Source organism: Colletotrichum acutatum, assembly GCF_030867785.1.
Source record: "Colletotrichum acutatum strain CBS 112980 chromosome Unknown BDZ83scaffold_26, whole genome shotgun sequence".
NCBI lineage: Eukaryota > Fungi > Ascomycota > Sordariomycetes > Glomerellales > Glomerellaceae > Colletotrichum > Colletotrichum acutatum.
In genome coordinates this window covers 196,046-220,569 of record NW_026849020.1, presented here as the reverse complement: position 1 = coordinate 220,569, position 24,524 = coordinate 196,046, and the positions used below count along the sequence as shown (strand labels likewise).

The 24,524-nt window shown below is 55.1% G+C and overlaps 5 protein-coding genes across 5 annotated transcripts; 2 read left to right on the top strand and 3 right to left on the bottom strand.

The window, feature by feature from the left end:
• Window positions 1-2,206: 2,206 nt before the first annotated feature.
• Window positions 2,207-3,340, bottom strand: BDZ83DRAFT_572999 (ras family protein; the record flags this gene model as incomplete). Its single annotated transcript, XM_060504579.1, has 5 exons — window positions 2,207-2,365; window positions 2,474-2,608; window positions 2,700-2,897; window positions 3,067-3,094; window positions 3,273-3,340. 5 exons carry the CDS (start codon window positions 3,338-3,340, stop codon window positions 2,207-2,209), a joined length of 588 nt encoding a protein of 195 aa, XP_060367264.1.
• Window positions 3,341-7,938: 4,598 nt separating this feature from the next.
• On the top strand, window positions 7,939-9,409 carry BDZ83DRAFT_695150 (KOW domain-containing protein; the record flags this gene model as incomplete). The annotated part of the gene is made up of 2 exons (XM_060511351.1): window positions 7,939-8,583; window positions 8,681-9,409. Exons 1-2 carry the CDS (start codon window positions 8,146-8,148, stop codon window positions 9,407-9,409), a joined length of 1,167 nt encoding a protein of 388 aa, XP_060367263.1. The 5' UTR covers window positions 7,939-8,145.
• A 956-nt stretch (window positions 9,410-10,365) lies between these two features.
• On the bottom strand, window positions 10,366-14,643 carry BDZ83DRAFT_221344 (IKI3 family protein). The gene is made up of 3 exons (XM_060501752.1): window positions 12,703-14,643; window positions 12,295-12,637; window positions 10,366-12,242 (listed from the first exon to the last, which is right to left on the bottom strand). Exons 1-3 carry the CDS (start codon window positions 14,207-14,209, stop codon window positions 10,562-10,564), a joined length of 3,531 nt encoding a protein of 1,176 aa, XP_060367262.1. The 5' UTR covers window positions 14,210-14,643; the 3' UTR covers window positions 10,366-10,561.
• A 94-nt stretch (window positions 14,644-14,737) lies between these two features.
• Window positions 14,738-15,131, bottom strand: BDZ83DRAFT_613726 (uncharacterized protein). Its single transcript, XM_060507774.1, has one exon. It carries the CDS (start codon window positions 14,979-14,981, stop codon window positions 14,757-14,759), a length of 225 nt encoding a protein of 74 aa, XP_060367261.1. The 5' UTR covers window positions 14,982-15,131; the 3' UTR covers window positions 14,738-14,756.
• Window positions 15,132-16,675: 1,544 nt separating this feature from the next.
• Window positions 16,676-17,845, top strand: BDZ83DRAFT_572881 (uncharacterized protein; the record flags this gene model as incomplete). Its single annotated transcript, XM_060504563.1, has 1 exon — window positions 16,676-17,845. The coding sequence occupies one exon, from the start codon at window positions 16,676-16,678 to the stop codon at window positions 17,843-17,845; it is 1,170 nt and encodes a 389-aa protein (XP_060367260.1).
• Between the last annotated feature and the right edge of the window lie 6,679 nt (window positions 17,846-24,524).

The window sequence follows — 24,524 nt, the reverse complement described above, 5'->3', positions numbered from 1 at the left end:
ACCGTAAGGAGGCAGGTAGGGGACCTCACAAAGTCACCGCAGGCCCGATAGCTGGAGAGACAAAGAGGGTCACGAGCAAAAAAACCCAGTGTGGTATCTCAGGGTAGCTTCTGCGTTGGTCACTGGTAAAACTGGAAGGAGGGGGGAATAGGCAGATTATTGAACCACGCCGCCGCCGCCGCCTCGCGCGCGGACTGAAGAAGTTGAAGAATAATAAGAACCCCGCTTTCCACCATCGTCTTCCATCGTCTCCCCTCCCTCTCTCTCGTCTCATCTTCGCAAATTCACAACAACTTGCTACTCACACAAGAAACACAAAAATCACCAACAACACATCACACAACCAAATCACCGCAAACATGCAGCCCATGACCAACGCCCACACCAGCGCCTGCCCCAAGTGCGGCGCCGCCACTGCCTCTACCGCAAAGACCTGCTCCTCTTGCGGCGCTGTAAGCCTCACTCACACTCTTCTAGACCTCTCATACTCGAACCCCTCATATCCATCACCTCGCCTCTCATCCGAACCTTGCGGCCCCTCTCTCCCCTCACTTCTAATCAACAAACATACAACTAACATATAATTGCTCCACACATAGACCTGCCCTGCGTAAAATTCAGTCTTTCAGTCTTTGCGAAATCGCGGCTCAGTAGCGAAATGCTATGCTAATCGCAAAAGAAATGTCATCTGACAATGTGGACTGAGAGTTGGACGAGACTTATAGACGGAATGGAATGAGATCGGGAACAGACCCCCACACTCCTTTACACACAATGCTGTGTTATTGTCATTGCTCATCCAGCCAACAAACGCACGGGGGTTCGGACAGGAGGTTCACCCAGTCTGAATCATGACTTGACTTTCCAGCTCATGTCGTGACTTCACCGTCGTCTTCTCCACTTTTTGACGAACCATCTCCAGAGAGACAAGACTTACTCTCGTCCCCCCCGTACGCATGAGAATAAACCAAACCAAATAAATACCCCCTTTTGAGAATTCAAATTCTATACATGCCCATATACGCGTTCCCGTAGCATCACACACTTAGTCCCCCTCGTCCAAATAATCAAGCAGGGCCATCCCCTTCATCAGAGGCGGGGCAGTGTCATCAACGTGACACCGCTACCCAACTTTCAGAGCAACGGCTACCATAAAACCATTCACCTATACGTCTTAAAGTCGCCTATGTTTAGAAACTCATTACCGTCATGTGCCGTCCTGTTGGTAAAAGGACAAACCAGGCAAGAGTCCAGTGGACTGCATACCGCGACTTCCATCCCAATAACATCACCGATATAACCCCGTGTTGCCTGGGCTACCTTACCTTTCCGTGTCGCGACCTCACACTTCGAGATCTGGTGCCTGGTCTCTGTCCATTTTTCATCTCATCTTTTATACCCCCTGACACGTGAGAATGACGGCGATGACGATGCTGTAGAGGAGCTAGAGCTGATGTCAGTGTGGATCAACTTTGCGACGGGCACAAGGCGATACAATAATCAATGCGAATGGCAATGGACGATCAGAGGGCGGTTTGAGTTATCAAAGACCTGGATTGAGAGAATCGACAAGAGAGAAGAAAACGCAGCCAGGAAACACATGTCCATCTCCGCCATCTAAAGCTGCGAGGCGTCAAAAGAGAAAAATAACACGACAAGATTTATGATGTAGCCGGATTCGTCGCAATACTACAGCCAGACGAGCCGATTCCACAGCTGAAGACCGTTGCCATACCGCCGTTCCCCGAGGTTACCAAACAACTCACTGTCCATCGTCACCCAGCAGCTGCCGGCCGCACCAGCCAACAAGCACTTTCCTCCCCTGAGACTGTGAGAGACATCCGTAGTAGAAATCCTTTTCCTCGCAGCTTCTTCTCGCGGGGATTGCGACTAGCTGTTGCTTCTCCCAGTCACCGTTCGGCAGGAAATGACATGGATTCAGTAAAAGACGCCCCGCAGAACCAGATACGGTGACACGCCGATCGATATGGTGCCAGGTGGGTTATGAGACACAATGTTGAGCAAAACTCCAAATTCCGAGAACCTATGCAGGCAAATATTGCCCCCGCCTTCCAAACCGCCACCAAAAACCCTTTCTCATCCGAAAAGTTGGGAAAAGACAATGGAGGCTGGGACCTTGATGATTACAAATGGGGGTTGTGGTCGAAGAGGGAGAAAGGGTTTGAGAAGTTCGCCCATTGGGTATTTAGAGCATCAAGCACTTGTGCTTCTTGCCGCTGCTCCGGCTGCGGGAGAGCAGAGCAGCGCGCGTGGCGTGCTCGAAAACCTCGCGGACACCCTCGTTCGTCTTGGCGGAGCACTCGAGGTACTTGTAGGCACCGATCTTCTTGCGGACTTCCTCGCCCTATAAACGAAATTAGCATGCAATCGTGGCAGCGAGAGACGTCAGAGGTCGCCGAGCATCTTTAAATGCCCGAGGCGGCCCCTGTTCCAGTGGGAAAGATGAGCTTACCTCTTCAGGGGAGACGGGCTTTTGGCTGGTCTTACGCAGCTCTTCAATCGTCTTGGAGTCGTAGCGGAGATCCTTCTTGCAGCCGACAAGAATGATGGGCAGACCCTGGCAGAAATGCAGGACCTCGGAGATCCACTATGGGAAGAAGTGCACGTGTTAGCGAAAGTTGCTTATCGAGTGCAATCATTCAATCCAAAAGGGCAGAGAAGAAAAAAGATAAGCGTACCTTCTCCTGAACGTTGTCGAGGGAGTCGGGGGAGTCGACGGCGAAGCAGATCAGGATGACGTGGGAGTCGGGGTAAGAAAGGGGACGGAGACGGTCGTAATCTTCCTGGCCAGCCGTATCCCAAAGGGCCAGCTCGACGTGCTTGCCATCAACCTCGACATCGGCGACGTAGTTCTCGAAAACGGTGGGAACGTAGACCTGAATTAGTTGTCAGAATATTGCGGGATCGGATACGGATTCTTGAATGGCGGGTGTGGCATCGGTTGGCTGGATTGTTGATGGGTTGATGCATCTCAGCCTGGCTTCGTGATGGGGGAAACAGGAGGCGGGAGGCCGCGTCGGCGTGGGGGGAAAAGGGTAATCTTACCTCAGGGAAGGTACCCTTGGAGAAGACACTGTTGAACTAGTAAGCATGATGAAGTCTTTGATGATGAGATATTGTCTGTCTGTGTTTTCATTTTTTTTCGGCGATGCGACGATGCAGGATTGGTTGTCGCTGGGGGCCCAGGCGGAAGCGGAGAGGGAGGCAGACAGACGACAGAGAGCGGGAGGGAGAGACGGGTCAATACTCACATCAACAAGCAGGTTTTACCGCAGGCACCGTCGCCGACGATGACGAGCTTACGGCGGATCTCAGCCATGGTGTCTGTATTGGATGTGAAAGTAAGAAAGTGAGCGAGCGATGGAGATCGGATTGAGTTGCGGTCGGTTGTGAGGAGGTTGAGCTTGTTGGCGGAGACGAGGAAGATGGAGAAGGAAGAGCTGCGTCGGAAGGGGGAATCTGAAGGTGGAAGAGAATGGGATGGGTAGAAGTAAGGTAAGGTCACAGTAGTACCTTACGGGTGGAGTTCACTTGACGACGACGCGGGTGCAAGCAATGGAACAGCAGGGCAGATTTGTGTTGGGGGGTGTGGTGTGTGGTGGGTGGTGCGTGGTGGTGGTCCTGGGTCTGGGTGGACGGGTGGTAAGGTAAAGTACCTAGGTAGGCGGCGAGTGGTGTCAGAAGAGGCGGGAAGGAAGGTGAGAAGGAAGGAAAAAAAAAAAAAAAAAAGAAGGGAGCCGGGCCAGCGAGAGCGAGCGGGAAGGCCTGGCACTGGCAGCTGCAGTGGGAAATGGGGGGAAAAGGGAGACGAAGATTTGGGTGGAGGACAGACCAGTGGACAGGGTGCAGGCGCAGACGCAGGCGCAGACAGGCCTAGTTGACTGCGTAAAAAAAGGCGACTAGGGGGAATGAGGTCTCCGTACCGGTCCAGGTACCTTAGCCTTTAGGCATGGCAAGGTACCTACCTCGTAAGGAGGTGCAGGTGCAGGCAGATGCAGGACAGGACGGGATGATGGTCTGGGCTTGTTTTTCTGGCAGTGACTTTTGTTGACTTTTGTTTCCCGTGTCATCTGGAGACACACATACACAATCGCTGGATGCTGTAGAAGATGACGGGGATGGACAGTCATGAGAAGAATAGCACGGAGTAAGGGGGCAAGATAGGCAGGTAGGCAGTGATAGAGCGAGCGAGCATAGGCAGAGAGCATGATAGAAGCAAGCGTATTGCAGGACCACGCGGTGTTGACGTACCTCGGATAGCGGCTTGAGTGGTCGGTACCCTTTGATAGTGAGATGAGACGAGAGTATCTTAACCTTACCTCAAGGTAAGAGAAGATGTGGAGGATCAAATGCTGTTGTGCTGATATCGTGTTTCCCGATACCCACCGTGAGGGAGGTAACTAACAAAGCAGGTAGATCAGGTACTTTTTCCTCTGCCAGGCATATGTATATGGGTGTGTGTCGTAATCCGGTCACTGGTGTGTGTTTCCCAGCTGAATATTTGAATTGAAGGCGAGGATACGGTAACGGTGACGGTGGATGGGGCCGGGGAACTGAATTGGCCTCTCTGCTTCTCCTCTCTCTCTCTCTCTCTCTCTCTCTTTCTCTCTCTGTGTGTGTGTCTTTTGCTCTGCTGATTGTTGACCTCAATCTTCCGTCTGACTGGTTTGTTTGACCGATGACTGGGCTGGGCTGGCAGTTTGGTCTGGCACTGGCAGAGGGACGAGACTGGACTGCAACGGGGCTGTCCGACCAGTGAATCCTAATCCAATGTGATGAGAGGGAGCCGGGACTGTTGCCCGCGTCCTTGTTTTTTCCCTACCTACCCTGTAAGTTTCCACGAAGCAGGTATCTTTTTGCTGTGGCCTTCATATAATCAGTACTTATTTTCTTTTGGTTGGCGGGTGAGTGCGCGCGTGTCCTTATTATTAAGGTACAGAATCAGGTCCTGAGGCAACCACACAAGGCGAATTGAATTGCAGGTTGGAAGGAAGGGGCCGTTACGGATACAGGGGGCGGGGTGGCTTTTTGGGGGGCTCCCTCACCTCGATGTCTTTCAATTGGGTGGCGACTTCCACTACTGCGCCGTCGTCTGGCCCCTGTCTTGCTGGCCTTGTGGGAATCTCGTGCACTGAACCACACCTGCCAACTGCTTAACAGCAAGGTACCTCACTGTTGTTGGCGCATGTACGGACTGCTTCAGTGACGTAAGGTACCTATGGAAGGAGGATTCAGCAAAACTTCTGACGATGCTGACCGGTCCGGAGAAGGACAGAGAATATGACTGCAGATGGCGGCAGACAGCAAGAGGCAGCTACCGTGCTTGCGTGCCTCTGTCAGATCTGTTGTACTGGCAGACAACCGGGAGGTACAAAAGTGGTGGGTGACAGATGTGGAAGCCGAGCGTGATGCGATAAGGATAAGGCAGGGTAGCTGCGTCGATAGTGGTTGATCTGCAATGTCAATGTTTGGTAGTCAGGCGTGCCATGTTGCCAGACAACCAAGACCATTCGCGATCAAGGGAACCGGTGACGAACAAAGCCTTTTGATCAAGTGCCGAGCTGACTGGCCTTACCTACCTTACCTATCCATCCTCCAATCCGCGAATACCCCTCGGTTCCTCCTCTGTTTGTCGTCCTTGCCTGAGAGCAAAACCTGGTCTCACTCTGATCCTCTTGTGGGCATCGTAGGCTTCTAGCCCCGTCGGCCCTTCCTTTCAATATCCAGGACTCTTCACCTCTCCAGGCACAGATCCAGGTGCAGGGCCAAAGACACACCGACCAACGACCAACGATACAGCAGTGGCATCCCGACACCAGTTCTTTGTCGTCCTACCTTATGTCTTTGACATAAACCCCTTTTGCGCTGATGTAGTACTTAGACCCAAGCATGAACACCTCGACCAAATCCAGCTCGGGGAATCGGCCAAAATCGCTATCCCCAGGGTCCAAGCTTGGGCTGAAACCCGGTATGCAATGGCCAAGTCAGATTATCATTCACATATCCGCCGTCACAATAAGAGTTGACCACGGACAAGCCAACAGTTACCAGTCTCGTTAACAACTATGACAAGCAGTTGGTAGAGCAGCATGACGACTTGCCAAAATTCGCCGCCTCAATCCGGGAACTGCTGTTTTGCTGATTCCTGAGGGAGCCAAACTAATGGACTAGGTATCTCTTAGTCTGATCTTCCCATCTGCGGTGAGGTGAGGCGAAGCCACATGCACTTGACACCAAGACGCCCTAGGTCCAGTCATGCTTCTATTCCACTGATTCAGGACCGTTGCGGTCAAGATTACCGGGACCAGCACCACAGGAACAACCTCTCGATAGCGATACGTTGCCCTGCGCAATCCTCTGGTGCGTGCTGGATCTGGCAAGTCTTAGCCTGCACAAGCTCCAAGCTATCCCTCCACACTCTGCGACCATTCGTGCATATGCACCCACCAGGACAGGTACGTGGCGGAGAAGATGATTGTTGATCGGAACCATATCTCTGCCCGCCGTGTTGCGGTACCGAGATTCTTAACGCCGACCGTACGTTGCGCTTAGTCCATGTGACCGAGAAGACCGTCTTCTCGCTCTTACCAGTCACTTTATTAGTGGTTCTCTCAGCAGTCTCGGCACTGCTGTCTTCTTCGGGTATTTCTCACCCATACAGAAAGCTTTCAACAAGAGTAATACGAAGCAGGCACGGAGGCTCGAGAGAGCCGGTGTCCGGCTTTTGTTGTCATCCGCGTGTGTAGGTACCTCGGGATGACGCCTTGGTGGATGCTGCTTGCGCCGCACCGCGAGGCGGTACAAACTTCATAGTCCTGGATCTAGGACTCAACCCCTGCCACCACACTTCACAGTGCCTTGCTGCCAGGGACTGTGCGTCGGGGCTGGACGCTCGGCTCCTGAGCCGCTGCGCGCCTGTGGATTGACTGATGTGACATGCCACTGACTGACCGCGACTCTGAATCCTAATCAACGGCACTAAGAACAGCTTCCGCCAGCTGACGACCAAAATGTTGAATACGGGAAGGGAGCAGCCGCACCATCTTTAGGAAGGAAATAGAGCAAGACAGTCAAAAGGGTGTGCAGATGTCTCGGTCACCAACCACCTTGAAACTCTTGTCCAGCCTCGAGTCCCAAGATCTGGGAAAATAGGGGTCTAACGAACAACCAGCTTTTGACACCGATGCTGTACGTTCTTGTGACCATGCGTGCCATGTCCTCCAGCAGTGTTGGTTTGAATGCTGAACGACCAAGACTGTATCGACAGAGACCGAGGCGAATCATTCATTTCGTCAAGTCAAAAGCAACCATCTGCTGGCTCTATCGGTGGGTTTAGACTAAGATTCCACAAGCCACTCCGAGTCGTCGTCCGCATCTTCCCTTTCCCATGGCTATTCTGGGACATGGCGCATGAGGGATCATCGTAGGTGCTGCATAATGGCATCGTTGGCCTTGGATAGGGCTCGGACGATGGTTATGGTCGCAGCGCAGTGCAGCCGCTTGATACAGGGAGATTGCAATAATTGATGGCTTGCAAATCGTCCAGTGGCCCCTCGTTTTCTCTTTCGTCAACACCCGAGAAGCCGTATGGATATACTTTGTTGCCGGAGCAAGCGCCGGCACTGAGCCTACATGCGCATCAGAACTTATCTCACCTTGTTAATGTCACCCAGCCAAGTCGCACTGGATAGCGGATACTTACCGCCATCTCCCCTGGGACCGGGGGATGTGGGGTCTGTTCATTCATCCGTCCATTGCAAGCTTGGCACCGACACAATGGGATGGTCTTTTCGCTTCCCAGTTCCAGGGCAGCTGTCAGGTGGCCCCTGCGCTGCGTTGCGTCCCGGCACCTCTGATTATCCGTACCGCTCCATGAACCCACTCAGACCCCGGCCCGTAGCTGCAGGGGCCGTTGAAGCTTCCCAACCCGTCTGAAATTTCCAAATCGTTAATTCAAGGACGTCGACGACAGACCACCGCGGCTCCAGCTTCGCCGACGCCTCAATCCACCCCCGAACCCGCTACCCAACCGGACGCCGACCCCGGCGATCTCGACAACACGACCGAACAGGTTCCAACAAATCCGAAAACCCTTCCCAATTGGCCGGGAGCCATCCGCCAACGATGCAGAGAATCATCAAGCGCACGGTGCAGGCCGAGAAGCAGGTTGCCCGGCGCATGAAGAAGCGCGCCCGCGGCGAGGGCGGTGCCGAGAAGGCCCAGCGCTTCAGGGACCAGAAGAACATGCTCACGGAGCTCAACCAGGACATCAAGGCGGCTCGCCTCGCCCGTCAAGAGAAATGGGATCTCGGCCCCCTCGCCCCGCGCCGCGACATGTTCGAGACCTACGGAGCCCTCCAGACGAATCGCCAGGGCCGTTCGACGCCGCTCAAGCCCGACGAGATTGAGGCACGGTGTGAATGGGCCGGCGGAGTCGAATACCTCAACCTCGCCGTCAAGGATCGTGTGGTGCTTCTCGAGGGCCCCGAAAAGGGCAAGATTGACCGCATCGCGAGCATCAACCTCGAGTACGGCACCGTTCAGTTGGAGGAGATTGGAAAGGTGAGGCTACAAAATCAGATTCTCTCCCGCCAGGGCACCAAAGCAACATTGGAAAGAGAGAGGGAGAGAAGCTCGAAGCTAATCAATCGCCCAACAGGTCACCGTCCACGTCCCCGAATCCTTCCAGAACCTCCTCGACGCTCCCACAACACAAAACGCAGCCATGAACATCCCCATCTCCGCGATCCGCCTCGTCCACCCCATCGTCGACCCTGCGACCGGCGTAGCTCGCGACGTCGTCGTCCGCCAGCTTGCCCGCGGGCCCGTAAAGTGGTCCCGCACCACCGGCTGGCGCGCCTGGACCCGCTACATCCCCGGCGCCAACATCGCCATCCCCTGGCCCGAACGCGAGGCCGAGGTCCGCGAGGACCAGCCCGGCGACACCCTCCGCCTCGACGCCGAAGCCGCCACCTTCGTGCCCACGCTCCTCTCCCCGCCCATGCCGGCCTCCGTCATCGACGAGCTCCGCAACAAGTACTCCCGCTTCCGTACCCGCCACGAAGACGAATACATTATGCGCAAGGAGGCCGAGGAGGCCGAGAAGAAGGCCCTTAAGAAGGCGTCGGCTGATGCGCTGGCTTCTATGCGCACGCCGCTGCAGGAGCTGAACCGCGAGCTGCGCGATGCCCGTCGCGCGCGCGGCAAGCCCGAGCTGTCGTCGGATATGCTCGAGAGGATTGGCGAGATTATGGCGAGGAACAAGGCTACCGTTCAAGGGGACACTTCCGCGTGGAACGTGCCTACGCCCAAGTTGTTTGAATCCAAGACGGCGTCGGCGGCGACAGAAGCACCAAAAGAAACTGAAAGTCATCCTCCACCTCAATAAAGGGGGCAATCGACCTTCACGAGGAGAGGGGGGGCAAAATCCGGCGAGAGGCCAGGGAGATTGTAGCATGTATGAATAGCCATAAGAGTTGTATTTGTAACAAAGTTGCGGTATGATACGTTCGGTCTAGGGTGATGGTCAAGTGAGGCAAACATGTCAGCCCCGTGGGAGTTCCAATTCAACAGTCATCATGACTCTCGGATACCAAGCTTGGCTAAGGTGTTGATTGTTATGTCTCGCGGTCTAAACTTATTCTCCCGCATGTTCAAGCTTATATTACCGGACTTTTCTGTCCTTCTTCATGTCCTGCTTCCTTTCTGGTCTTTTCCCCGTCCTTTCCCGTCCTTCTTCCTGCCCATATTCCTACTGATTTTACTGATCCTGCCACCAGTCTGATATCTATATAAACCCACCACCCCTACTCAACCTCTAAACTCCCTCTACGACCACGACTCCGCCCACCTGGGCCTATTACCACGCAACAACCCCTATTTAGCGTGCGGGCATGCCGCCGCTACTACTACGAGCAGCACGACGTCGGTTCATGACTTCAACCAGTGGCCAACAATCCGATCATCCGCACCCAGAGGAATCACCGGATAATGGCAGCAATCCTGCTGCCCCGTCGTCCCTTGGGCACTCGCGCGACGATGCAATGATCTCCTTCACAGAGGAGTATAGAAGATGCCACCAAGAAACCACGCGGGGCTCTGACCCGGCCTTGGTGGCGCAAGATTCTGGGCCATGCGATGCAAACTGATAGGACTCTTCTTGGTAAACCTGTTAGTATACACGTCAGCGGGGCAGGTGTTGCAGCCGGTACGAAGCCCAATGATCATATATTGACTGCGTAATGGGGACATGGAAGGAGGACGTTGGTGGGCAGAGCTTGATTGGTCTCACGACCGCGTTCAGAGATGAGAGACTTAGTCGACGGGGACCCGATTGATCTCGAACTAGGGTTGAGGTTATAGATGAGTCTCGCGTGCTGGGGGGTGGGAGGCGCATATGGTGGTCTGAGGTGAACTCCCAGGTTGCAGCGACACAGGAAAGCGATACATCCAGCGTTACGCATCAGCTACTACGACAATGACATGAACATGGAAAGTTATGGACACATTCGAATTGACCTGCTAAGCAAGGCTCTCGTACTCATGACCCCAGCAACGTCAACTTCTGAAAGGCACTTAGCGCAGGCGGCTCCATCTTCTTCGTCCTCGCCTCAAGGTGCTCCTGGAATACGGCATCCCCGCCAGAAGCAAGGTACGTCTCCCCGTCTAGCCCGACAATAACACCACCCTCTTGCTCGGCCTCCTTGACGGCAAACACCTCGCGCACAGCAGCCTTACACCCTTCAACGACCTCGGCCACGAGAACCTCGACAGCCCTCGCGCGCTCCGTCATACCCCTTCTCACAAGCGCAAAGACCAGCCTTCCAACCTCGTCCTTGGCACCGCCCTCGACGCGCTCGACGAGGCGCCGGACGCTGTTGACGAGGTACTCCTCCTCGTAGACCGTCCCCTTCCTTCCGCGCGCGCGCTTCTTCTCCTCGCGCTTGCGGTTCTTGGACGTCGCGCGCGACACGCCCGTCCCGGCCGTCCCGATACTCCCGTCTTTACCCGTGTACCGCGTGAACAGACTCGCCGAGGTACTCACGCGCGAGGTAGCGACCGACACGTCGTCGGGGATATCGACGCCCGTGCCGCCGGGCCTCTCCCCCTCGTAGAACGCGAGCGGGTCCTCGGCCGCTTTGCGGCGGAGCTCCGCGATGCGGGGCACCTGCGCCAGAAGCTGGGCCTTGCAGTCCGCGAGGAACTCGGTGCTGCTGCTCAGGGCCTCGACGAGGCCGTTGTCGAAGACGGTCGGCAACAAGTCGACACGGCGCTCGCGGGCGATGAGGCGGAGGGCCTCAGCGAAGTGGTAGCCCTTGCAGAGGCACTTCACGGCCGTCTCGAGGGAGGCGAGGTAGTCTGCGTGGATGGTGGCCGCGGCGGCGTATTCTTTACCTTCCCAGAGGGCGTCGGCCAGGGACGAGGCGAGTTCCGCGAGGGCTTCGTCCGACGGCGGCGGAGACTGCTGTTGTGCTGCGAATAGGGATTCGCGCCAGCATGTTACGCCGGCTGCGCGGTAGCAGCTGGTGGCTTTGGCGAAATCCTGCAGCGTCTCATAGGCGAGCCCGGCGTCGCGGTACTTGGAGTTCGATTCGAGGTAGCTCGCGTACAGCCCCGTGAGGGCCTGATGGCGCGCCTGGTCGTAGCGGTAGAGGCCGAGGGCGTCCTGGTAGAGCGCGTGCTTGGTGGTGTACCTGCACAGCTCGTCAAAGGCGTCGAGAGCCTTGAGGTGCAGCAGGGCTTTCGCTCTGCGGTCGAGGTGGTCGTCAATCTCGAACTTGCGGCGCAGGTCGGAGAGGTTATGCAGGTTCTGGATGAAGGGGAGGTACTCCCTCGGATCGCGCTGGGACTGCTGGGCGACGAGGAGGGCGAGGTCGAGGTTGTAGAGGCCGAGGGCATTGTCGTAGAGGCGGTTCACATCGACAAGGAAGCAGATGTGCTCGACGGCCTTTTCGGCGAGTTTCTCGTCCTCCTGCATGAGTTCCGCGACGAGGGTGAGGCCGTCTTCGAGGGCGGGTGGGACCTTGCAAACGTGCGCGGTGATGATGTTTTGCAGGCTTGTGCTCTTTTTGGTCTGGAGGCTCTTGAGGATGGCGTCGCAGATCTTGTTGACCTTGGACTTGGAGGAGGCGTCGGCTGGAGCTAGCGTCTCTGTTGAGGGGTCGAATGATCTTGCGGAGCGCTTTGTGTCCTTGTACATTGTCTGCGTGACATCCTCGTCCCTGGGCGAGTTAGATTTGTTTTCTCAAGTCTCACGGGGGAAGATTAACTTACCTGAGAGATGACAGGAACAGATCAATGTAGGAAATATCCTTAAGCTGGTCAAGGAACAGACCGACATTGGACAGGAACTGGCTCGGCTGGTGATCGTAGAGGATATTCATGTCCACCCTCTGCGTACGGCAAAAGGCGAAGGCCCTGCCGTAGTTCTTCTCATCGACGAGCTGCCTGATGCCCGCAACAACCATGGCGCGGGGGAAGATGGTCTCTAGGTTACCTCTCGGCATCTGGAGAACCAAGTTCATATTGGTCGGCGTGGCTGTCACGAGGCGGGCGCCTCGCTCGATGCTCCGGCATCTCTCATCGATCTCTGGATCATCTCCAGGAACCTCCATCTCTGTGGGAAGAGAGTTAGTATCTATGAGCCTGGCATCTTCAGCATAGAAATAGGGGTACACGAACCTTCAGGGTCTACCAGATGTACAAACTTGACAAAGTGGTTATTGGTCGTGAAAATAATATGCGCAGGGGTGACGACAAAAGAGGTACAGTTCTTGGCCAGCTGTTTGGAGTTGGCATAGAGGTGACCGTTCCTCGTCATTCCAATCCCGACACTGCGCCCGTTGATATTGTGCAGCTCGCACCACGGCAGCTGCATCGAAAGCTGGATTCCCAACAGCAGCTCAGGGGCTTGGGTACCAGCTACCGAGTACAGCTTTCCAGAGCGGTCTTGGGCACAGGCTTCAACACCAGAGTCTCCCTCACGGCTGAACAGCGACGAGATAGTCTCCGTCGGTCTAAGTTGAGTAGCCCCTGAGTCGCTGATGGAGCTTGCCTCGATTGTGTAGCTCTCGAGCTTCAGACCTCCGTCGGAGACGAGGACGCGGCACTCTGCGGCGCCAGAGAAGACAACCTGCAAAGGCACACGGGTAATGGCGTTCGCCTCCAACTCAAGCTTGGCCTTGAGCGTGGGCTTGACTGACCGCTCCCCCTTTGTCTGCCATTCATAGACATCCAGCCCCTTTCGGTGCAACACCGCCATGAGCTTGTTGCTTGGGTCAAAGACGACGTCAAGAACACTGCTGGGGAACTCGAGCTCGAAGAGGGCCATGGGCGGAGGTACCTGGGCCGTCCGGAAGGGCGTAAGCTTGAGAGTCTGTCCGTCGATGACGGCGACGGCTCCATGGTCGTGAGGAGGGCTCAGGGAACCGCGGGAGACGGTGAAGATGTACTCGGCCACGTTCACGATAGCTATAAGCCAGTCAGCAAAGTCAAGTTCGTGTGCGAAAAGGGGGTCCGGAAACTCACATGTTGTGGCGGCCGCAAAACGCAGCGGCTTCTCGGGATGCCACGCCAACCCAGCAAACGCAGATGCCAGCGGAATCTCCTGCTTCAGATACCAGTGATAGTTGCCTGTCGTCCACAGCTGTATCCTATCACTCAAAATCACAGCCAAGACAGTCGAATCCGAGTTCCACTCCAACCGGATCTTCTCATGCAAGCTCAAGGGCCCATCGGCACACCGCACTGTAAACTGCCCATGCCGCAGCCCGTTTCTTTCGAAGAAGACGACGTCAGTCCGGTCCTCGAACCTCTGGATACCCGCAATCAGGTTTCCAGATGGTCTCCAGCTCAGCCCGCCCTCGAGGTAGTCTACAGGCTCGCTGACGCTGTCGAGCACGCCCTCGCGGGAGTACACCCGCACGACCCGCCTCGCGTCACCAGCAACGGAGTTGACGGCGACGTACGCGCCATCCCCGCGCCAGCTGACGGCCGCGGACCCGTCCTCGTTGACGCTCGGCAGGCCCTCGTCGACCTTTTCGGGGATCGTCGGGTCGCGCATCGCTTTTGCGCCTTTGCCCTGGAACTGCGTCTCCTTCTTTCCCCAGCCGACGGACACGTGCTTGGAGAGCTTGAGGTCGTCGGCCGTCATGACCACGTCGGCGATGGGGTCGAACGTCCGGCCCATAAAGACGGCGTTGCGTTCCTTGGTGACGACGACGAGGAGCTCCTCGTCCGGGGACCACCGCGTGGCGGCGATGCCAGCGTCGATGGACCCCACGATCTCGATCTGTACGTCGGCGCCGTGATCATCTTCTTGGATGGTCACAATGTCACCGCCTTCGAGGATCACGCAGGTGGTGAGAGTGTCGCTGAAGTGATGGAGGCTGACGACCCTGTCTGCGGGCAGGTCTGGGCTGGGACTCGGCGCATCCCAGCTTGTGACTGTGTGTGATTTACTATGAGAGCCATGTTAGTCACGGTCAGTCTGTCGACAATTCGAGTTTCTTCAGTATGTAAGAGCTGGTGTCATGCACAAGCCACACTGTGAGATAGAGAGATATGCAACGCCAGTGTCAGGGTCAGAATAACCCCACGACCAGGACGTGATATCAAACTGAGCCAGAATCCATGAAACATCCTAGATGACATGGGGGGTGACAACCTTCACAGAACAAGTAACATAGAAAAGAGCAACAGTGGAACAGAGTATACTGTGACACGAGCAAACAAATTCAAGAGGGTAAATAAAAAATGGCGCCACACATTTGCTGTTGCTGGTGGTGGTCCGACAGCCTCACCAGCTCAATAGTGGCTTTCGCCTCCGTCGGCCCAGTCGTGCAGAGAAGCTCGTCTTTGGCGGGGTCCCAGCAGCAGGCGGTCACCGCCGCCGAGGGGTCAACCTCTTGCTGCTGCTGCTGCTCCCAAGCGCCGAATCGAATGTTGCGCAAGTTGCGCATCTTGGCCCTCTTTCTTGGAGCGTCACAGCTCCTTAACGCATAAAAAAGTACCTTGGTCGGGAGAAGGGTTTCGTGCCGGTTCGAGTTCGGGATGTTATGCTCTGCTTCGGTCGCGAGATTTGCTTCTGTTGCTGTGTGAGTCCGTCACTGCAACTTTTTTTTTCCCTCCTAGGCTTCCCACTTGGAAAAATCTCAATGCGACAAAGCCTAGCCCAGCCCAGCCAGCCCGCCCGCCCTACGAAAGGCGGGACGAGGCGGCGGCGGCGGCGGAGGGGTAACTTGGACCCCGCCAAGGTACCGATGTACCTGACGGCGCCGGGTAAGGTACATCCATCCACCTCATCCCGTCACAGCCCACCTCAATCAGTCATTCATTCAAGCTGGAGTTCAGAAGCAAGCCCGCGCCAGCCACAACCTCTCACCTATGCTCCTCAATCTACCATGAGCTAGTGTAATGATCTCAGAGAGCGACCCTAAGAGATACGCCTACAGCTTCAGCTACCTTTAGGTGCTTTAGCCACTTGACCTTAGCTTCCATGTCTATCTAAAGCACAATTTCACCTTCCTTACATGACGGGCGCTCATCATCAGACGGAATTCCACGTCACGGCCATTTCCGAACATTCAATGTCCCATCACTTATGCAAACCAAACAAGCATGAACCTCACAAATCGAGATTGGATAAGTACATGACATAAGATAGAATAACATGGCATTGAACTCAAAGCAAGAAAAAAAAACCAAAACTCACAGGCCTCTCTCAACAGCGAAGCCCTCTCCGCATGAAGTTAAACTGGAAGGCAAGCAAACTTGCAAGCCTCGTACTAGAGTCAGCTCATTCCACCTCCATCTCAGCACACCTTCCCACCGGAACGTCACAGTGAGTGGGATGGGGTCCTAGAAGAGGCTTCAGCACCTTTTCGAGCCTCTCCCCTCCCGTCCCTCCTTCCCCCCTTCCTTGAACCGATAACCGTGACGGGACGAGAGAAAGATTGCATGATCCGGGTACGGGTACCTACCCGCCGCATAGTAATACCCGATCATAACCCATGTACCGAGGTACCTACGTAATCATGCAATGAGAAGGCCAGTCCCCGGAGGACTCCGCCCAATCACCACACGATTCCTGGTCCCCGCAGGACCCGCATCAGCGAATCACAGGTCAAGATCCAGTCATCCCCGGGGCGGCCAACATCCAGAACTGCAGTGCAGGACACGCAGTTACGGTTGTCCTCGGTATCCTTTTCCTGGACTTCCCTCCTGAATGCTGCCTCCCCGGATTTTGCCATTAGCGCATATGCTCTTTTGCGCATTCCACCTCCAATTTCTTGCAAGTCTTGTTGCCTGTCCGTCCGTGTGTCACTGGCTACTTTGCCTTAGCAAAAACCTCTCCTCCTGCTCCTACCGACGCCTCCTCAACAAGCTTTTGCTGCAGTTGCTTTCTTCCCCAACCCTTTTCCTTCTTAAAGACCTGAAGCGAAACCACCCGAACTGCTTGCCCTCCACCCCCCTTCCCCGTGCATGCCTGCCAGTCTATCTACACCTGTCGAACCAAACTCATTATAATTCTTAACCCTTGCTTGCTCTCTGCTCTTGCGTCCTCGCTTATCAAATTATCGTCCTTATCCCCAGTCGCCGTCTATACTTACCTATCTTATTATACAAGTCTCGGGAAAAAGCAAAAAAAGTAGCAATGGAGGAGGCATATAAGCAATACGCGAACCAAGCGCGTCGGAAGAACCGCTCCAGCACGAACCTCAACCACCTCTCCCTCGCCCCCTTCACCTCCCGCATGCCCCTCCAAGACGACGATGCCCTCCCTGAGCACCTCACCTCGCCGCACCATAACACCTCCTACCTCGAGGGTAAATCCGCCCCGACGACGCCCGGCCTGCTCACCCGCTCGCCCGCCCGCTCAAACTCCCACGCCCGCCGCGCTTCCGTGCCGCACGCCGACCTCCCCAAGAGCAAATCGGCCACCCACCTGACGCCCTCCTCTGCTACTGCCGCAGATAGAAAATCTCGCAGCCGAAAGGCCGTCTCGGGCACCACCTCGCCGACGGTGCGCCGGCGAAAAGATGACTTCTCGATCCGGGATCGGAATGATAGCGATTGGCTCCTCCGCACCGGCGCCCTCATCAGCAACGAGAACCGCGAATCAAAGGGCCAGGCGTGGCTGGTGTCGAGGCAGAGCTCGACGAGCCTGACGGGTATGCGGGATGCCGACGAAGAGGCTTTCGAAAGGGAATTGGCGCGGGAGCGTGAGCTCACCAGCAGACGCAGCAGCCGGCGCGGCAGTCTCGCCGACCTGGAGGGCGTAGCCTATACTCATTCCGCTCGGCCTAGTCGTCCTGGGAGTCGGTCAGCTAGCAGAGTCGGCGGCACCCGGAGCCAGATGTTGACGCCAATGGAACGTGAACGTCACTCCCTCGAAGAGGGCTACTTCCCCCGCCACCACGAAGGCGAGGACTACATCCCCGGCCCGGACTTTGTCAACCTCGACGAGCAGCTCGAGTCTTTCGACTTTGACACCACGCAAGACGACGAGGCCGCCGTCAGGAGGCTGGTCAAGGGCGAGAGGGCCGGCGGCGCCTCCTGGGTCGGGAACATCCTGGGATGGCCATTGTTCGCCGTCGAGGAGAACGAGGAAGAGTCTGACGACGAAGACGATGTTGACGGGGACGAGTTTGAGGGCGAGGCTGATGAAGATGGGGCGCATGGGCTCCACCGGTCGTGGTCAGCCCGGCATTTCGAGGGTGTTATCGGCGCCCCGGAAGAGCGGATTCCGCCCCCAAAAGCAAATGAGGGTGGCTGGCAGGACGCGGCGTGGCTGCTTAGTGTAGCTACCAAGGTTTTGCTGTGAAGGGCCAGAAAGAGAAGGATTCAGCGAGAAGGAAAAGAAAAAGACATGCTTTGTCCACACCCATTGAGCGCGGAGAAGGGGGAAAAAAAGACTACACAACCACCACCGCCGCACTCTCAAGAGGCCCCGTCGTCGGGCCGCTCGAGAACGGTGAAGTGGATATTATCAACCAGCTCCAGTCAGACTGAAGCTTCACCGTTAGACTATTTGAGAACCCCGGCAGCCGAAAATTTGCAGGGTATATTTGTTTGCTCCAAATGGCCCCACGTTGCTTTCTTGTAGAATCCTTCGAAAACTTCGATATGCTGCGAGGAGGGGAGCGGCTCCTCTCGAGTCTCCGCGTCTCGGCCTCGATAGGTGCTTCTCGTACCCGGCAGCTCGCTACCTATTGATCCCCAGCCCTCGTGGTTCGGCATCTGAATTGTCGCGAAGTATTTACAATCATGGGGGATCGACGCTGCAAGATAAACCTCGGATGCTAGCTCCCAGGGTTATATGAAGCACTACCCTCATCTTAATACATAGCGATACTGCTGCGAGTACCATGCCTAATGAAATTCCAACAATTCCATTTCCTGATGGCCGTAGATCGGATTGATACTTGCCGTCCCCGAGTAGCCCGCAAACCACGTGACATGTGCACCGATGCGGGACCGGACTATCGCCCCCGGTTCCGGCCATATTCCATGACTTGAGCTCCGCTACCTCTTGTCATTGACACCAACAGCATTGGCTCTGGGTCGAAGGGGGGTGGGCGTCTAGAAAAACTAGAGAAAAAGCCTAAACAAGCACAACGGCGCCCCATCTGGTTGGAATGGACCACCGCAAGAGTGAAAGCGATCCGTCTGAACTATCGTCGCAAAGGAACGCCCGCCCCTCTCCGCGGACAATGGCGGCCGGCCAAGCCGGCGTGAGAGGGACCACTGGCCGCATAGTAGGACCAAAAAACCGGTTTTGGGGATATCACCTCGCGCTTGCATGCAGCAGCTGGCGGGAACCTCGTGTTGTCTCTCGCAGATTGGCTTGAGGCGGGAGACGGTGTGAAAGCGGTTGAGCTGGGTTTATGAGCTCCCGCAATCAACACACCGCAAGCTGTGGTTGTGAACCGCATCCCTGGACCATTAATCGCATGGCTCTGAACAGCCATGGCGATCACCGTCTTTCACGAATGTCTGTCTCTTCGTGCGACTGTAAGAGACATGGCGCAGAAGTCTCAGATCTCGACCAGGTGAATGACAGTTATTCTTGTGGAGTTCGCTCCCAGATGTATTGCGGAGAGTTAAAAGACCAAAAGTCATTGGTTGCTCAAACGCGACCAAGTCTTTGACGTGATGTCCAACACGAGTTCTTTTCTTGACATCCGTCTTGACATGTCGTCTGATGAGAGATGTTGCTCTTCGAGCTGAAGTCTGATGCGTCTTCACAAGTGTGAAGATGCCGATATCGTATGGACTGGCTCGTCACTCTGCCGTTACACCACAGACTCAAAGATCGGTTATCAGCAGGCGGTGTCACCATTGTAGTGGTGATCAAGCTTGCCGACCGTGGCCAAGTTTGCAGCGGGGAAGGCGGATATACCGGCTATGAGTATGAGGCTATGAGCACCTCGGTCCTCAGCACAGTAGCTAGCTGCAAGGTGACTTGATTGACGATGTAAAATATGTCACCGTATATTGACCATTGGTCGTGCGATAGTCGGCTTCCCTCCACTCATGCGACGATCGAAGTTTTGATGGGAGGAGTCAGAGAATCAGAGAATCTTGTCATTTCGGCCCTCTTCCCTCGCCTCGAGACCTGCCGTTTTCCCTTGCTTGGCGCATGCGTGACATCAAAGTTCAACCGATCCAATGATCAGATGGCTAGTCGAGTAATAGCGGCTTGAAGATCTCTTCCTTCCTGCAATGAATTGTCCAAGGGGTCTAGAAGGCGGGATGAGGGTGAAATGTCTTGGCCAGCAGCTGTATCTGAGTAAAAGATCTCCGAAAAAGGCTGGATCAGGTATTGGTGGAGACGAGCGTGAACGGAGGTCGTGGGCATGAAGTGGTATGCCGATTTGCGCTCACTTGCACCGACCGTCGAGGAAAGTGGATCTTCCGTAAAACACGGGATATTTCACTGTCGTTACGGTTCCGTACTGCCGGTGTCCAAGGTCCTCCTGACACCGGCAACTCTTCATTGTCTCTGGCAGAGCCTCAAAGCCGTATAATCAGCCCTAGCACCTCGCGAAGCTTAACTTTTCCACAAAGAGTAGATGTGATTACGATGTCTTTGCACTAGAGCGCAAATGCCGATGTTTGGACTGCTGGAGTGCTTCGAAGGGGTGGTCATGAAAAGCGACTTCTTGTCGACGTTGGGCTGGTGATAGAGCGCGTGTCGTTGGCATAGACCCTGAACGGAGGGCGACGGACCAAAACGGAAACGTCGTCCACTCAATGCACCCTGGTCCATGCAGGCTTTGCAGTGTAACCCACCGATGACGTTCAAGCGCGGTATGACGTCTGGCAGAAACCCAGCTCCAGCCCCCAGACCTGAGTGCATATGCAGATGCTCCACCCTACCATTTAACCACATGAATGGATCCCAGTAACACAGACTTGTGGCGGACGGGACCTTCTAAACCGGCCAAACAGATTAGGAAAATCCTTTTCCTCCCGCTGGGAAAAAAGTACGCCAAAGTGGAGTGTCGACTGTCGGCCGAGAGAGTCTAGCCTCTGTCGACCAGGCTGTGTCCGAGATGATTCTGCAGCGGTGTGGGACCGTTGCTCACCGGGCTCCATGCCACCTTGTTGGAGGGAGTGGTATTGACTGGATTGTCAGCATAGCTTTGAGACTTGGATCAGGTACAGATCGTCAAAGTAGTTGCACGGGTATGGACCCTGCATTCCAACCTTCTCCCCACCTCTCGGCGTTCCTCTTTACTTGAGCATTTCTATCAGTATTTTCGGCCGCTGACCTGGCGTATGCCTTGAATCCTCCTGCCTTATTTAGGCCATCCCATCGGTGCGGAGCGGTGAATGTCTTCGTCGTGAGATCCGATAGTGGTGTTGAAAGTGTGTTATCATCGAATTTGCCACACCATCCATGATTTGGGGCCTTCTCGGCTGGCGTAACAGGAAATGGAAATTAGCCAAGGATCGTCACACGCACTTTGCACAGCGGAAATCTGACTGGATGCTCGTCAGCCCAGAATTACGCAGTGGACCATTGGCAAGTCGGATCGTCCGCTCAGAAGTAGAGGGCTGCGTTTTCGGATGCCTCACTGCTGAGGGCTCGGATTGTCGAACGGTGCAAGGCCTTATGGCTAGTTTGCTGAAGAAGAGCAGTGTAGGACCCTGCATATAGCGCATATAGTCGTAAGGATGTCGTTGGCTGGAGTGAAGAGAAGTTCTGGAGTGAAGAGAAGTGACGGCCGAGCTGATCAGAAAAAAATGTGAGCAGTGCAGAGGCCGTCTGAGCCAAAGGTGTCCAACCCAGAATCACGACTCTTGGATGAAGGTACACCCAAGAATACGAATTATAGACCAGGCAACACTGTGCGAAACAGTCCAGCATGGCGGATATAGAATGAATGAATCCAGTGGAAGGTGCCGATCCCTGCTTCTCCACGAAAATCAGAGGGTCAGAGGAGACCGCGTTAAACTGGCAAATGGAGGGCGACAGTCTTGCATCGTCGGAGTGAAATAGCAACCGGCAGCGGTAGTGTGCAAGGAATCGACTCGAGGAAGGGTAATTCGTGTTGATACTTGTGAGTCTTGTACTGTGACCATAGCTTGGAAGATCCACAACCCATGACCGGTGGTTCTTGGTCCAGAGGCATGTCGAAGAAAGGGATGAGAGCTACTAGCACGAGAAATGCGTGTCCGTCAGGCCATGGCGCAGTACTGCCTAGAATGTACTCGAAATCAGTGGCTCAAGGCTGAATATTGCAGTTGTCTGACCTCCATGGAACCGAAGTAGGGTTGTTTGGTGGCGTGTAGACGGAGGATATTCCCTCGTGTGGGAACGAATTGGAGGCATGGATTGCAAAGAGGTGTGCGAGACCCATGGTAAGAGAACCAGGGGGGTTCAAAGAGGATTGAGTGGAAAGCCTGCGAGAGAATAAATATTCCAAACCAAGATCACATGGAGGAAAGGTGGTCGTCTATTGATAGATGACCGAGCTTGATAGACGTCTTACAAGGCGGGCCTACAGTCGCGAGACGGGTCGGTATGAACGTCGTGGTAAAAACTTACAATGGGAAGCTGCTCGGTACTGGATACGTAACGAAGCTCTTTTCAGTGAGGTGTGCGGTGCCCAAGAACGACTCAAGCAAAGTTTAATGGAGAAGTTGGCGGTTTCCTCAGTCTGGCAATGCTCAGAGTGCTCTTTGTTCTTTGGGGAAGGAGCGCCCCGTACGTAAGGGGATGCTTGCCGCGTGCCCGTTGGCTTGGAGGTTCTTCCCGGCAGGAGCAGGTCGCCCTGCAGAAGTACCGCCTTCTAACCTTAGCTACCCGCCCTGCATGAGACTTCACCTCAGGCTTCTACCTGGAGAGGCAACGGAAGTTGCTTGACTTTTGTTGCTTCCACGTCCAGTCTTTCATTGTCTGGAGCTAGTCAGCACTGTAAGGTACCTTAACTTACCTGAGGTGTGCAATGTAAGGTGAGGCAAGGCATGTCAGTAAGGTAAGGTATGACAAGGTACGTTGAAGGTACATTGACTGGTTGGCCCTGATGATGCAACTCTGGCGACGATTCAATTAGTTTCATTGTCAGGTATGAGGTCAGGTAGACACGTCTAGACCGCGTTTAGTGGAGATTCCAGCCGCCTGTCTCCCGGTTGTCATTGCCCGAGCCTCCAGTTTTATTTCCTTCTTTTCCACTCTGCATGCTTTCCATTGCATCCTATCCGCCAAAGCTCAGCTGCGTGTGACGGACAAGAACATCTAATCCATGGTAGCTATAGTTCCTAAGGTACGCAGTAAGAACCAATCCAAGCCATCCCAGTGCATCGGGTCGTTGCGACTGTTCATGTCAAAGGCAGGCAGCATATCTCCCTCCATCTCCGAGCTGGCGTGTCTTCCATCCATCTTGCCATCATCCCCTCTCCTCTGACCTTACGGATAAGATACTTCCTTCCTCCTGTTTACTGTTTGTTACCGGTCCGAACAGTCGCAGTCAAAAAGTTCCAATATTCTACACCCCCCCCCCCTCGTCGCCGCCGCCGCCGCCGTCTCCTCCGTCCGGCAGCCTCTCGCAATCTCACTCTCCTTACATATTCACAAGACACATTTTCGCCGACGCACATAACAATAAGGTGGCATTCCCGGACGAAGGCCCTGCAGGAAAAGACGAAAGAGCGGCCCAATCCCGCCGCCGTATCCTCGCTTGACCCTGTCTTTTTTTTTTTTCGGCAACCCTGGCTCCTGGCTCCCCTCCCCCTCCATCGTCACCCCTCCATCGACCCTCCCGCGCAGCCAGGTACCTTTGGGCGTGGCCCTCCACCACAGCGACAGCTCCCGCGAGAGATTCCAGGGCAGTAGTGGCGCTCGCTTCACTGGTTCAAGGCTCCGAGGCCTGCTCGTCCGGTCCCAAGGTACTCCATTTGCCTTGCTTTTCACTCAGTGCTCTCTTGTCCTCTCTGTTCGCTGTCGTCAAGGCCTGACTCTGGTAAAGGGTTCCCACCAAGGGGCCCCTCAAGTGAAAGTCCCCATCTTCCCAACCATAATTGCACTAGAGATCAGTTCCAGATTCGCCCTTTCCCTTTTTGAGATACTAAGAGGGGACCTTCTCCTCCACCACCACCATCACCCCTCCTGCTCCTTCTCTCCTTCTCTCTTTTGGTCCTGCCGCCCTGGTCGTCCACGCCCTGCCTGCCCCCAGCCGTCACGCCTTCCGCTTTTCATCGTCGCCCTTAGGCCATCATCACCTTCCCTGTCTTGCCCTGCTTTACTACCTTACTACCTTACTTAGCTCACCTCACCTGGCCGTGCCGCGTCTCTTAAAGCTCAGGTACCTGAGTTGTACTTCCTTACAACAACTTACCTCACCTCATCTCACCTTACCTCCCCCAGAGTCTGGTGACCTATTGTTCATCTCTAACCCTTCATACATCATCAAGCATTCAACGGGTCTTACACCGGCCCGTCTTCACCTTCGGTCAGTTCACCTCGAGTCGTCCCTACCGACGGCAGTGAAGGTACGAGAGCATACCCATCAGAGCAGCCTCCGTCTTGCCGGTGTGTGTGGCCACCGGCTTCAATTCACGACATCCTGCCATTCGTCGGGCCTCATCATCCGTTGTCTCATCAAACCCGCGGCTTCGACTTTGAACACCTACGACATAGCGTCACTTCGGCTTCTTTCTTTCTTCCCTCTGCCTTATTCCACACAGGTGTAGGAAAGAAGAGACGAACCAATCAGTCCTTGATCTTTCTTCCTATCTTTCGTCGTGAAGCAAGTGTCTTCTCTGGCGCTTGATCCTGTCACCGGTATGTGCAATTCGTCCCTCTTCCTTACCTTGCCTTACCTAAGGTAAGGTAAGGTACCTACTTAACCTTGAAGGTCGAGGTACTTGGAGCCGGGTACTTTGCGGTCACCAGCACCAGCACCGCACCGCAACCCCACCACGCGCGGTCTTCCCCTCCAAAAAAAAAAAGCCCACCTACCCACATCCACTTACTGCATCCCCCGCCGAAAAAT